At 50.4% G+C, this 14,654-nt stretch overlaps 1 protein-coding gene across 5 annotated transcripts in view; it reads right to left on the reverse strand.

Annotated features, from left to right (window-relative positions):
- Positions 1-9,068: 9,068 nt before the first annotated feature.
- Positions 9,069-14,654, reverse strand: part of LOC102462874 (C-type lectin domain family 2 member B-like) — a 39,032-nt gene continuing 33,446 nt past the window's right edge. For 2 of the 5 annotated variants that reach the window (XR_012898503.1, XM_075913810.1), the window contains 3 exons: positions 11,231-11,409; positions 10,055-10,136; positions 9,789-9,845 (listed from right to left, as the gene is read on the reverse strand). Coding sequence is in view for 4 of the 5 variants with exons in the window: in XM_075913810.1 (XP_075769925.1) it covers positions 9,808-9,845; positions 10,055-10,136; positions 11,231-11,409 (299 nt within the window). In the remaining variant the exon portion in view is untranslated. Of the gene's footprint in view, positions 9,846-10,054; positions 10,159-11,230; positions 11,410-14,654 lie in introns of all 5 variants that reach the window. The other 3 variants (XM_075913811.1, XM_075913809.1, XM_075913812.1) reach the window with 3 other exon arrangements.

The following is a 14,654-nucleotide window of genomic DNA, read 5'->3' on the forward strand; positions in this document are numbered from 1 at the left end:
TCTTTTAGAAATAATTCCAATACAAAATGGCTACGTCTAAACTGGCATGATTTTCCGCAAATGCTTTTAACGGAAAAGTTTTCCGTTAAAATCATTTTTGGAAAAGAGCGTCTAGATTAGCACGGACACTTTTCCGCAAAAGCACTTTTTGCGGAAAAGCGTCCGTGGCTAATCTAGACGCGCTTTTCCGCAAAAAAGCCCCGATTGCCATTTTCCCGATCGGGGCTTTTTTGCGGAAAACAAATCTCTGCTGTCTACACTGGCCCTTTTGCGCAAAAGTTTTGCACAAAAGGGACTATTGCCCAAAAGGGAGCAGCATAATATTTCCACAAAAAGCACTGATTTCTTACAGTAGGAAGTCAGTGCTTTTGCGGAAATTCAAGCGGGCAGTGTAGACAGCTGGCAAGTTTTTCCGGAAAAGCGGCTGATTTTCCAGAAAAACTGGCCAGTCTAGACACGGCCAATTTGTTTTAATTTATAGTTGAGGTTGCCAGTTAGAATAAGGCATATTAAATATCCATAAATGTTCAGGCTGGAAGAATTCATGAACTATGGTTATATTGACAGTCCTGAGGGAAAGCAGCAGAAGGGCTCTCAGGCATTTAAAAAAGTAAGGAGTACTTACGTTTCTTTGCAGTATGAGGAACCTGAGGGGATTATTACCACCCAGCAGGAAGAAGCTGGAGATAGCCCCAAAACCTTCAAATCCCATTCACAAGGTGGAGAGCAACATAAATCCATGGGATTAAATTTCAGTTTTCAGTTAAACCCCCCCCAAATTAAACCAACCCAATTTTATCACCCAATTACAGAGAGAGTCTTCTAAACTGGAATTCATTTACTGCCGTTGATATTCCAATTTCAACATAAAAAACTATGAATGGGACATATTCAGCCTGGTTTAATTAGTTTCAAAAGTTTCAGAGGGGGAGCCGAGTGAGCTTGTAACAAACTTAAAAAACAATGAATAGTCTAGTATAGTGGTTCCCAAACTTTTTGGCATCACACTCCCTTTTTGATTTTTGAGAAACCCTCACGCCCCCCGCCCACTCAAAAAAATAGCAGCAAAACTTGTTGAGAAAAAAAAAAGTTACTGACCGGGGCCAAAAAAAGTCATGTCCCCATTAATTCCCAGGACCACTGTAAAAAAAAAAGGACTGGTACTCCACGGGAAAAGTTGTTGACCAAACAAAAAAAAAAGTTGCCCTTTTAAGAGCCAAGCAGGCATTGCCCTTTTAAGGTGGCCTTTTTTTAAGTCTGCCCGGGAAGTTCCATCTTCCCCCCACCCCAGCCAGCCTGAGCTGCGTGTGTTTCTTCATGCTCCCCAGTTTGGGACCCTATGGTCTAATTGAATCCTAAAGACTAACATAACATGTAGATGGTATCATAAGCTTTCGTGGGCACAGCCCATGAAATGACTGGACTTTAAGGTGCTACTAGACTATTGGTTGTTTTTTAATTAGCTTCATAACACTTGTCTTATAACTGACAGGCTTTTGCTGTTATATATACCTTGGATTCTATCATTTCCATTCCAGTTCATCTGATGAAAAGATTTTACCCATAAAGGCTTATAATCTTTGTTCGTCTCTAGGATGCCAGAGGACTACTCACTATTCTAGAAGAAAGTTGCAATTGTAAAATCAAGCATTCAAATGCTAGGAAATGCCAGCATTTATGGTTTCCCATGAAGCTTTAATTCACCCCCATTGCATGGATGGATTATGATACCATCTTTTATAATATGATTATATATATTTTTCCAAAGGACTCTTGACTCAGTCAATGAATGAGTACTTACATAATATTTCTCTTTATACTCCCTATTCAAAGTGTAGATCGGGGTGGGCAATAATTTTTGCAGAGGAGCCACTTAACGAACTTTGGTACATGGTCATGGGCCAGCTCCACCCCCACCCTGGAAGGGGTAGTGCTGGGACTAACCTCCCCCCAGAGTTGCCTGGGGCCAGAGGCTTTGAATTAAAAACAGCAGTGGGATATTTAAATATCCCAGGCTTCATTTGCAACTTCGAATGCCTACATTAGCCACCCTAGTTCGAAGTAGGGTGGCAGTGTAGACATACCCTAGAGATTAAGGTCACAGAACACTAACTACTGGTGCCCACCTACAGATGCCTATGATCATTTTTTTTGGAATACTCGGTGTCATTTTTCTACCACTTGAAACATTTAAAGCACCTGCCCATCGGCTTCAGTGACAGGCAGGAGCACTGAGCACTCATGATTTCTGCAGGACAGGTCCCTCTGGTGTCTTACACTCATCAGCCAAAAAACCAGAAATACTCTCAACTGGTGACCACATATGAAAAGTTTGGTTTCAGTGACTCGCTCAGCACCACACAGGAACTGTAGCAGAGGCAGGGTTAGAATCCATCTCCTAGGGTGGCAAACAGCGGCATTAAATAAGACCCACGTTCTCCAATCTGCAATCCCCTGTTTCCTTCACTATCATTACACACATTTCTATTTCCTCAACAAATGAGGTAAGGGTCAGACTGTCTCCTGAACTCCACAACTCTGATTGATTCCCAGATCATCATGTATCCTGTGTACTGAATAAGGCAAGAATCCTATGGGAAAATAGTCTGTGATCATGTAATTAAAGACAGTAACACAATGTTTGCACAAAGGGACAAAATTAAGGTTGCACAGGCAACCTAAATTCTAGTATCTTAACTGGAGTATTTGACTTTGCAACTGTTTTTAACACCATTTTTTTTAATGTAATAGTGCTAGAAATGATTAGTGTTCTGGAGGGACTAGGAGACTGAGACCAAATGACTTAACTATCTACCCTTACACTGAAATCTTTTAATGAAGTGCAAGAATATCATGTGATTCTCCCCCACTTCCCTGATAGGCAAATATTATCTCAAACTCAGGCTTCATGTTACTTTTCTTTAATGGTACTTTTTTTTTTTCTGTCTGCTCCACTACTGTAGAGGAAATGATCTAACATGGCTACAGGTGCCTGCCCAAGCAGTGGTTTACCACCTGCTTCTTTCCTGTGTGATCTTTGACGAGTATCAGCATACGCTCTGCATTTCACACTTGTGAGACAAAATACAGGACTATTTCACACTTGTGAGAGACCCTCTCCCCAGCTGTAGCTCATGAAAGCTTAGGCCCTAATAGCCTATGAAATGTGTTAGTCTTTACAATACCAGAGGACTCCTTGTGATTTTTCCTGAACCAAACTAATCCCTCTGAAACTTGATCATCACTGAAAGTGACCAAAATCCTGCTGCAAGGGAAGTGAAATATTTCAGAAAGCCTGTACAAAAAGATTTTGATACCTATGGGTATGTCTAGACTACAGGCTTACGTTGACATAAGTTTTGTCGACAGAATCTGTCGACAAAACTTATGTCGACATAGAGCGTCTAGACTACATCCAGTTCTGTCGACAAAGCAAGCCGCTTTGTCGACATAACAGTGTGGACGCAAAGGACAGTGTAGATGCAATAACGCCTTCTATCGACAGAACTCTGTCGATAAAAGGCGTTATTCCTTGTAGAATGAGGTTTACATACGTCGACAAAACTGCTGAGTTTTGTCGACGTTATGTCGACATAAATCAAAGGCAGTGTGGACGCAGGTATAGTTTTGTCGACAAAACCCTGTAGTCTAGACACACCCTATGTGTAAATATTTACAATTATTCTCCTGAGAGTGTTGCCTACATCCAAATCCGGCACACACATACATTAACCCTCAGGTGGACTTGCGACTGGCAAAGGATGTGAAGGATAACAAGAAAGGTTTCTACAGGCATGTTAACAAGAAGAAGGTGATCTCGATGGAGATCGCAATTTTTGCCTACTGGGAGAGTTGGAGATTTTTGAGGAGGCGATGCTGCTTCTCTTGCACCTCTCTTAATTGGACCTCCTGGTCTCTTCTCTGGGGGGACAGGCCACAGTTCCCAGCCCCAGCCTTTTCTGTGGGGTAGGCAGCAGCCCAGGCTCCTCTGCCTGGCCCCATGAGTGGTCCTAGAAGGGCAATGGTGGAAGGGCTGGTGGGAGCAGGGACTCTCCCTCCTCTTTGTCTCACACTGTTTGGGATAGGGGAGCCACTTACCTGATCCTTTGGAACACCACTCCCCCCAGGATGGTGGGGGGCAGCTGAAGGCCTGGCATTTGGGGAAGTGGCCCAGGGAAAAGGTTGGTGTATGGTGGCAAGAGGAAAATCCAACCATTTGCTGCTACCTAGGGCCCCTGGGCTGGAACCTGGAGTAGTGGGTGGACCTGGGCTTCCCCACCCTGCCCACGCCACTAAAAAGTCTGCTCCTGGAATGGGAGGCCAGTATTACGGGAGGGTTTCACCCCAGTCCTTTGACTTTGTCAATGATGAGGATGATTCAGTAAGCTGTGACCCTAGCCTCTAGAAAAGGAAAGAGGCAGTGTGGAGGGTCACAGTGAGCCTCTGAGGCATATACTGTATTTTAGCGACTATAACCCGCGGATTATATTCGTTTTTACAAAGCCCACAATCCCCCAACCCCCATGGGGTATACTCGGGTGCAGGGTATACAAAACTTTTTTTACTCAACTGATGGTGAGTGCGGCTGTGTGGGAACTGGGTGGTGAGTGCTTCCCACGCACGGATCAGGCTCACAGGCAGGCATCACATGCCTCAAAGACTCTGTGGGGGACAGACTGCCCACAGGCAGCATCACTGCCAGTCAATCCCCCACAGAGCCCCCCTCTGCCAGCTCCTTCCCCCACATCCCTAACTGCTAGTCTGTCCCCCACAGACAGAGCCCCTCTAGGCTCCCCAACTCCCACAACAAACAGCTGTGCTGATCCCCCCCCCCCCTTGGCTCACACACAGTGGGTAGGGAGAGGGACCTTTCTCCTCTGAAGGGACAGCTCCCTCCAGATCCTGGCAAATCCATGAGAGGGGAGAACATGGAGGTGATAGATGCTCCATCCCTGTTCTCCTCCAACTCCCTTCCACTGTCCCACCCACCTCTTCTCCCTGACTTGCGTCCCACCAACCAGTTCTCTCCCTTTTTCTACCCCCCAACCCCATTTACCCACCAGAGGTCACACACAGACTCCCTTCCCACCTGCAGGTTCCCATGGGAACTCAAAGTTGCACTCTCCCAGAAAACGGGGAAAAACACAAGGCAACCATGTGAGCCCCTGCTCTGCGGCCATTCCACCGTGGCCCCCCCTTTGCAAATGCAGATATCTGCCTAGCTGCGGGAGCTGATATTTGCAGCCACCGTGGCACACGTGCTTTCAAAGCCAAAGCTGCAATTTATCCATTAGCATGCCTGACACCGAATTACGGCCTACTGCTCCTATATCTCTGTGGTGTGCCTGCTGCAAAGTGAGTGCTTAAAAGCATAACTTTGGGCTTGTACATAACACGTCCCTAGTCTCTTAGACAGACATCCCTATAATCTAAAGAGTATGTCTACATTTCATTCCTTCTTCGAGGGAGGAATGCAAATGTGAACATCCGAAATTGCAAATGAAGCGGGGATTTAACTAACGTGCATGTCATCTGCATAATCGTGGACGGCTGCTTTTCCATGCTAGCGCTATTTCGGGACATCAAACTCAGTCCCCGTGGGGTTATTTTGAGAGAAAACCCTTCCCTCGAAATAACCCTTACTCCCGGGAGGGGAACATGCAAACAGGGTTTGGCTTGCACCCTCTGTGCTGCCCCCATCTGGCCAAAGTGTAGAATTTGCCACATGGGAAGCAGGAGCTCGCAGACCACAAGGATAGCGAAGCCCGGCGCTTTGGGGTGACCACAAATTGCACCGATGTGGCTGGCCGAGGCCGGAGAATTGCTTCAGCTCCGCATAGGGGTAGCACACGCTGTTCATCCGGTGTGTCCACGCCAAGCTTGGCAGCATGATGGGGGTGCTGTGCAGCTCCCGGGTAGCACTGCGTTGCGAGCAACTGCTGCAGCGTAGCCGGAGCGGGAGCCGGTCTCTGTAGAGAGCTGAGGAAGGTCCCAGGCTTTGCTCGTGTTCTTAAGCAGAGGGATGGGACGTGTAGGGGGGCTCAGAGCAGGGGGTTCCTGTGTGAGGAGGTGGGTTCGGGACAGGGGGTTGTTGTTTGGAGGGACGCGGGGGGAGTTAAGGACCCAGGCAGGAGGTTGAATTCGGGGGCAGGCTCAGGGCTGGGGTGAGGGTGCAGGAGTCAGGGATGGCAGTGGGTGGTGAAGGGTTCCTGGCAGGGAGCTGGAAGAGGCTGGCCAGTGGTGAGTGTAACGCAGCTCTTGCAGCAGATCCTCACAGGGACAAGGGACTCTGGGGGCTGGCTCTGGTTTCTATCTACTCCCGTCCAGAGTGGGGAGGCTTAACTAGGGGTTGGCCCTCGCCTGCAACTGCCCCTGCATCTCGAGGGCTTTGTCATTCCAGGGTCTGCCTGGCCTGCAGCTGCACCCCAGCCTCCAGTCAGACCAGGAGAGGGTGGAAGTCAGGGTCAGCGCTGCAGGGGCTGTTCACAGGCAACTAAATTGGCGCCCCGTCCCCCCAATGTGGCACCCAGGGGCAACTGCCCCTCCCCATCCTCTCCTTCGCTACGCCTCTGGCTGCAGGGGAAAGTTCCCTTTCTCCGCGGCTGTCACGGGAGCTCGATGTACTAGGATGCCCCAACGTTAGTTTCTTTATTGTTGCCTGATTTAAGGAGGGTGAATATTATTTATGTGAAGAGTTTGGGTGGTTGGCTTGACGACTGAATGGATCAGAAGATAAGAAGATTCTCGGCCGAGAATCAGGCAACACAGAATGTACAGAGGATCCTCGGGGGTATGAGAGGATGTTCCCACTGAGACAAAACAGTTGAAAACTTTATTTAAATATATGGACTAGATCAAATAGCAACGTGAGTAGTAAAATCAGGGTTACAAATGCAGTATAAGCAATCTAAGATACATATGGGATTATGGCTATAAGCGGTGGTTTAATATACTCACACTTGTTCTCGATAAGATGGTGATATGAAACGACAGCCAAGAGTTGGCTCCGGTATGTCAAAATAGGACTGGTCTGAGTTTTTCAGTTCTTGAGTGTGAGGTGCAGAAGCTTATGCTATTGAGGTTAGCTTAGTTTACTTAACTGATTTAAACCCAGATTAATCTCAGGGCATGTCTACACTACATTCCTCTTTCGAAAGAGGAATGTAAATGAAGCCGATCGAAAGTTCAAATGAAGCGCAGTTTTACAAATCTCACGCTTCGTTTGCATAATCACGTGAGAGTACTTTTTTGAAAAAGGGTTTTTCGAAAAAGAAACCGCAGTGTAGATGTGGTTCTTTTGGGGGGGGGGAACCCCTTTTTCAAAAGAAAAGAACCGTTACTTACCTGTAACTGTTGTTCTTCGAGTGGTTGCTCATGTCCATTTGAAGTAGGTGTGCGCACCGCGTGCACCGCGTCTTCCGGAGTGTTTTCCCTAGTGGTACTCGTAGCGCCGGCAGGGCGCCCCCTGGAGTGGTGCCGCCATGGCGGGGCATAAGTACCCATGCCGGCGCTGCCCCACCTCAGTTCCTTCTTGCCGGAGACTCCGACGAAGAGGAGGTAGGGTGGGAGTCGAATGGACATGAGCAACACATCTTGAAGAACAACAGTTACAGGTAAGTATCCGTTCTTTTCTTCTTCGAGTGGTTGCTCATGTCCATTCGAAGTAGGTGACTTCCAAGTCAACCTCACATACGGAGGAGGGGTCGGAGCAGTCAGACCACAAGAGCCATGGTAAAGATGAATAAACAGAACGAATTTATTCAAACAGGAAAACACACAGAAGGCACGTGTTAACAACAGTAACAACTCAACATATTTACAACACAGAATTGAGGACTGCAGAGCCCACCCCTGCATCCTCCCTGGCCTGCTGTGCCAGCGCAGAGTGCGCCGTAAAGGTATGGAGGGACGACCACATGGCCACCCTGCAAATTTCCGTAATCGGTACCTGAGCCCCAAATGATACCGAGGACGCCTGCGCCCTGGTAGTGTGGGCTTTTACCCTGGGCGGGGTTTTACCAGCCAGTTGATAACATTCCCTGATGCATTGTGCGACCCTGCTGAGTTTTGTCGACGTTATGTTGACATAACTCAAAGGCAGTGTGGACGCAGGTATAGTTTTGTCGACAAAAGTCCACTTTTGTCGACAAAACCCTGTAGTCTAGACACACCCTATTGGAACAGACAGCTGCCAACTGCCTGTACATCTCGTTGTCTGGGTCATACACTGGTAATGAGACAGTGAATGAGACATACAAGGAGAAACACATGTGGATCACTTCTTTTCTGACTTTTGAAAACATCTGGACAATACCAACTCCACAATGGTTCATCTTTGATTAGGTCAGTGTTTCCCAATTGTATTTGGCCACGGAAATCTTTTCAGCTTGAAAGAATTTCAAGGAACCCCTAGGGTTGCTAGAGTAAAATTTGTTGATGGGAAAAGGAAAAAAGACCCTCCACGCACCGCCACAAAAAGGCTCTTTCTCTTTAAGAGGGGGCGGGAGAGTAATGAGTTCTCACAGGACCCTTACTTTCGCTTCGCGGAACCCGAGGATTCCACAGAGCACCAATTGGGAAACACGAGATTAGGTGAAATTAAAATGCTTTCATTATTATATTGACAACACACTCTCCACATTCCTAGCAGATCACCTAAATACTGATCGTTGTTGAAAGCTGGGGTGTCCATCCAGTTCTGAAGCCACACTCAAATGGCCAAATAGCCACACTGGCCAAGCTAACTAGCCACACTCTACTGGCCAAATAGCCACATGTGGCTATTGGCTAGCATGTTGGACACCCCGGGTTTAAAGCAACTGGAGGATTAATGATTTGTATCTCATTAAAAAGTTGGGTTATAGCATATTATAAACTATAAATTGCTCTTCCTATGACATTCCCTTGATTTCTGGTAACACTGGGTTAACTACCCGGTTCACTTCCTCTCGTAACACATGATCTTCATGTTTTTTCAATCCTTCCTTCCCAAGGGTGTGTCTAGACTACAGGGTTTTGTCGGCAAAAGTGGACTTTTGTCGACAAAACTATACCTGCGTCCACACTGCCTTTGAGTTATGTCGACATAATGTAGACAAATCTCAGCAGTTTTGTCGACGTATGTAAACCTCATTCTACGAGGAATAACGCCTTTTATCAACAGAGTTCTGTCGAGAGAAGGCATTATTGCATCTACACTGTCCTTTGTGTCCACACTGTTATGTCGACAAAGCAGCTTGCTTTGTCGACAGAACTGGATGTAGTCTAGACGCTCTTTGTCGACAGAAGCTTTGTCAACAGTATCTGTTGACAACTTCTGTCAACAAAACCCTGAAGACTAGACATACCCTAAAATTGCCTACATGCTTGGCTGGCAGGAGGACTGTGGTTGCGACATGGCAGCTTAGCTTCTTGGATGCTGGGGAAGGCTAGAGACACAGCATAGCAGCCTGGATTCCCTAGCCATCAGGGAGGGCTGGGGACGCAGCATGGCGGTCCGGCTTCTTAGCCGCCAGGGAGGACTGGAGCCCGGGCCACAGCACGGCAGCCCCAGCCCTCCAGGTGGCCAGGAAGGATCGGGCTGGGGGTGGGTGGGTTTTGGCTCCAGGGGTGGGACTGGGGTTTGCATTCCCCAGCTGGGCCTTCATCCGCCACTGGGAGGTCATGGAGGAGACCGGAACAGATTCCTTTGGGCTCATGATTTCCCTCCCACGACACACTCCTCTCCCTGGGTAGGGGCATCAGGTTTGCTACAGAGCCATTTCCTCGGCGTGCTGCAGCTGGAGCTGCTGACATTGAGGTCGTCATTCAGGTAGGCACAGTCGGCTCCCCCTTGTATTTCAAACCTGCAAGCCAGAGGCAGTCGGAGCTAGAGTCAGCGTATGCCAGGCACAGACCGGGGGAGACACCCCAAGAGAGGGAGGGGAGCTACCGCACTCACAGCCCCTCAGGATCTCCCCCTCCCTACACTGCCCTAGATAGGAGGGGAGGTGAAAGCAGCCAGTGGGACATTTCCATCAACTCCCACCCAACACAGAGAAGGAAACAGACTCACCGATGGTCGAACTCGGTGCCATTGACCCATTTCCAGACCCCGCCTGCGTCCTTCCGGAGGCCAATCCAGTGGTCCAGTCTGCCTGGGTAGGGCAGCAGGGAGTGCTTAGAAACCCAACAAAACCAGCTGTTAGCCCAACTCTGCTAACAGTATTAACCCTTCAGCCAACCAGGTCCTGGGGCTGTGGCACCTATTGGGTGAAGCAGGGATTGAGCAACAAGGTCACTGTCGGCCCAGTGGCCCCCTCTCAGGGCGCAGCAGGGCAGGGGGGAGAGGGAGCTGCAGGAGGGGGCAGACAGACCCCTGCCACCAGGGCAGGGCAGTGGAGGGCAGGGAGCACAGGGCAGGGTGAATTGTCCCCACCCCAACCATTGGGGAACTCTGGGGCTTTGCGGAGCTGGGGAGCAAGGGTAAAAGTAACACATTTCATTCAAGCGCTGTCTCCGTGCAACCTCCACTTTGGGGAGGGGGTCAGGGCAGGAAGTTGGGGAGGAGGCTAGGATAGGACCCTACCTAGCGCCTGCCCTAGGAAGATGCAGGACCAAGGACAACCCCCGGTCTCACCTGCCACCCCAGGCTCCATCTGACCCCACCTCTTCCCACCCCTGCTCCATCCCCTCTTCCAAGTCCCTTTTCCTCAAGCGACAGGGCCCGGGAAATTACCAGGGGTGAGGGGAGGACTGGGACCGGCAACAGGGGATGCTCCACCCCTGCATTCACTGCGGTGCTAGAAAACAGCGTGACCTGGCCCCAGCCCACTGCGCTCCCTCCCGCCCAGCTCCCAGGCACGTCCCTCAGGGGAGTGGAGCGGTCTGGGATGGGGATGGCCCAGAACACGGGCATTACAGGCTGCAGCCAGGGCCCCAAGATGAGAGGGTGCAGGGTTCCAGTCCCTAAAGCCCCTTTCTTCATCAGGCCTTACTGCTGGGCCTGCAGCCGGCTCAGCCCCGCACAGGGGGAGTCTCAAACTGGGGCGCTGAGCAGCTGGAGGGTGGGGAAGGCTGGAGCCCCAGAACCAACCAGAATTTGGCTGGCAGAACCGCACCGACTCTGGCCCGCAGCCCGGGAGGCGCCCAGCTCCCCTCTGCCCTAGAGGGGCTGGGCCCAGCCTGACTCCAGCCCAGCCTGCGGTGCCGGCTATCGTCGGGCTTGGCACAAAGCGTCCGTGCGGCTCACCAGCTGCCGTAGACTCTCAATCGTGGCCAGGGAGGCAGCGTGTGAGGAGCAGTTCTTCTGGCTGTTGGTCCAGTTCCCTTCGGCCTTCGAAAAATAGTAGAATTTCCCCTGGATTCTGATCCAGTTCTCCGGGCACCCAGAAGTAGGGGGGCAGGGAGGAGGCTGTTTAGATCTTTCCACTTGGAAAAAGAGAGAAAGAGAAAGAGAAAGAGAAAGAGAAAGAGAAAGAGAGAGAGAGATCATTCCCATCTCTCAGTGGAGAATGAGCAGGCACGGGAGCACAGGGACTCTGAGAACAGATCAGACCCGTGGGTTACACGGCTGCTCTCTGAGAGCCGCCAGTACCTGCTGCTTCATAGCAAATGGCAACACACACACCCTGGTAGGAGGTGAGGGGACAGCCTGCCCCAGGGCACTCTGCCCCCCTCCATGCAGCCTCAAAGCAGAAAGGTTCACACAGAGGGGTGACTGGCGCGGAGGCACATGAGGGGAGGGGGCACAGACCAGTGACCCTCACCCAGACCAAGGAAGAGCCAAATCCCCTATACCCCAGATCCTGCCTCTCCCTCCACTTGCTCTGCCCTCTGCCCTCTCTCCCCAAACTTGCCCCACTCCTTCCCTGCCCTTGCTCCGCCCTCTCCCTCTTCCCCCCCAGACAATGTGCCCAGGGGACTACCTGCCAGGGTTCTGGTGCTGGCAGTGGCGGTATGGCCTGTTCTGTTCCCAGAGTCACGTTGTTCTGCTTCCTGCCCGTGAGTGCAGGGGCTGTTCCGCTCTGAGGGATGCCCCGGGAGAGCAGAGAGAGTTGGGGCTGTGTTGCTCATCTTCCCCTGCCACTACTGGTGAGTGTGGTGTGTTGGGGGCTGATCTTTTTTGCTGTTCTCAGGTAGCCTCCCCCCGCTACCTCTCCCTGATGCCTAGGGACTTTGTCCCACCAGCTACTGGCTGGCCCCTTGTCCCTCCCACCCATGGTGTTGGGTTGCATTTCCTCTGAATACAACAGAAGATTAAGAGTGGTGCAGTAATTCAACCAGTTCCATGGAGCAGCCACTAGGGGGAATCAGACCCCCAACAAGTGGATGTGACCTGCTGGGCTTGCTGCTGCTGCTGGATTTGCTGCTGCTGGATTTGCTTCCTAAGACCATTTACACCTTAAATCAACTCGAATTCTTTGAGGGGGGCAACAAGCGTCTGGACAAGGGGGACTGGACTCGTCTCTGGCTGGAGGGAGGCCAAGCTGCCTCACTAGGGGTGTGTCTACAAAAGTGGATTCTGTCGATAGACGGTGTTATTGCATCTACACTGTCCTTTGCGTCTACACTAGAACTGGCTGTAGTCTAGATGCTCTTTGTCGACAGAAGCTTTGTTGACAGTCTAGATGAACCCTAGATGACGGCCAGACCATTTCGGGGGCCTAGGAAATCCGGCTCCTGGGCTGGGCTACCAGTGGGTAACGGGGGGTCTCTGGCCTATAGCCCAGCTGAGCCGCAGTCCAAATGTCCAGATCCTAGGCCAAAGCAAACCCCAAAAGCAGTTCAGCGGCTCGGGCCTGGAGTCAGGCTGAGCCTCAGCTTAGAAAAGCCGCACCCTTAGTCAGGGCGGGGCAACAAACAAATAGTTCCAAAGTGCAGGCCTGTCTGCAGCCTGGGGGGGAAGGGGAGTCGGGTCCCGGGGGGGAAACCAGCCCCCCAAGGAAAGAGGTGGGGGGGACGCAGAACCCACCCACTCCACTGCGTCCCAGCCCAGGGCCCTAACAGTGGCAGTGCAGGGTGCCACTGGGTCAGTGGGGATCCTGACCACAACACACAGACCAGTTGATGTCCTGATCCTGGTTTCTGTGCTGACCGGCCCCTTTCCACGGACACAGGCTTTGTCCCACTACCAATTTACAGGAGGGTGGGCTCCTCAGCTACCCCCCACGCCTCTTGGTTCTTTAACATTTTAAATGTCTAATGTTTATCAACTTCTCATCCTAGATTCACCAATTAGTTGTTGGGACTTACTAATAGGACTCGCTGAGCCACGGTGAGCCCTGCTCGCCAGCATGCGCAGATCACCTGAACTCGGCTCTTCCGGGTTGTAATCCCAGGGCGAGTAGATTACATAGATTGTCAAGCCCTGCTGCAGGCTGGGGGGAGGGGGTCGGGTCTCTTTGTTTGGAAGAAAGCCGACAAGCACAGGGGCTATGTCTACACTGGCATGATTTTCCAGAAATGCTTTTAACGGAAAAGTTTTCCGTTAAAAGCATTTTTGGAAAATCGCGTCTAGATTGGCAGGACGCTTTTCCACAAAAGCACTTTTTGAGGAAAAGCGTCCGTGGCCAATCTAGACGTGGTTTTCCGCAAAAAAAGCCCCGATCGCCATTTTCACGATCGGGGCTTTTTTGCGCAAAACAGTACTGTGCTGTTTATACTGGCCCTCTTGCGCAAATGATTTGCGCAAGAGGGCTTTTGCCCGAACGGGAACAGCACAGTATTTCCGCAAGAACACTGACGATCTTACATGAGATCGTCAGTGTACTTGCTGAAATTCAAGCGGCCAGTGTAGACAGCTGGCAAGTTTTTCCACAAAATCATATGATTTTGCGTAAAAACTTGCCAGTCTAGACACACCCAGGGGGATTATCCCCTCAGGGGAAATCTGCCCTCCAAAGGGAAGAGTGGTGGGGGGGATGTAGGCCCACCTGCTTCACTGCGTCATGGCCCAGGGCCCTAAAAGTGACAGTACAGAATACCACTGGGTCAGCGGAGATCCTGACCGCAACACGCCAACCAGTTGACCTCCATTTCCTCAACCAACCCAATGGCTGTCCCTAGGCCGCTTCCCACTTCCACCGTCTACCTACCTCAGCCTCTGGTCCTCAGGGGCTGGGTTGCTCTGGCCAAGCCCAGTAAGGGGTCTTAGAGAGAGTTTCCTTTTCAGGGTCAACAGGATCCCCACACTGACTCACTACAGGGATCCAGGTGATATAATGCATTTAAATCTCCAGAAAGCCTTCGACAAGGTCCCTCACCTAAAGCAAACTAAACTGTCATGTGGAAGGTCCTCTCGTGGATCGGTAAAAGTTAAGAGACAGGAAACAAAGAGTAGATATAAACGGTCAGTTTTCAGAATGGAGAGAGGTAACTAGTGAGGTCCCCCAAGGGTCTGTCCTGGAACCAATCCTAGTCAACTTATTCATAAATTATCTGAAGAGATGGGTAAACAGTGAGGTGGCAAAATTTGTAGAGTTTCTTTACTTTGCAAACCTTTACCTTTATTTTCAGGTAGTAACTGAACAAGAAATCCAGGCTCTCTCTCTATTTTCTTGGTTTTGGCTACCCTTTGTATCAGCCATAACTTGGTTTATAAGAAGACTTTGAACCTGATAAAGCATTGAGATACCTTAAGGGGTTACATGTCGAATACCAAAAGCCAAAGCAAC

The sequence above is a fragment of the Pelodiscus sinensis genome, chromosome 32, assembly GCF_049634645.1.
Source record: "Pelodiscus sinensis isolate JC-2024 chromosome 32, ASM4963464v1, whole genome shotgun sequence".
NCBI classification, from domain to species: Eukaryota; Metazoa; Chordata; order Testudines; family Trionychidae; genus Pelodiscus; species Pelodiscus sinensis.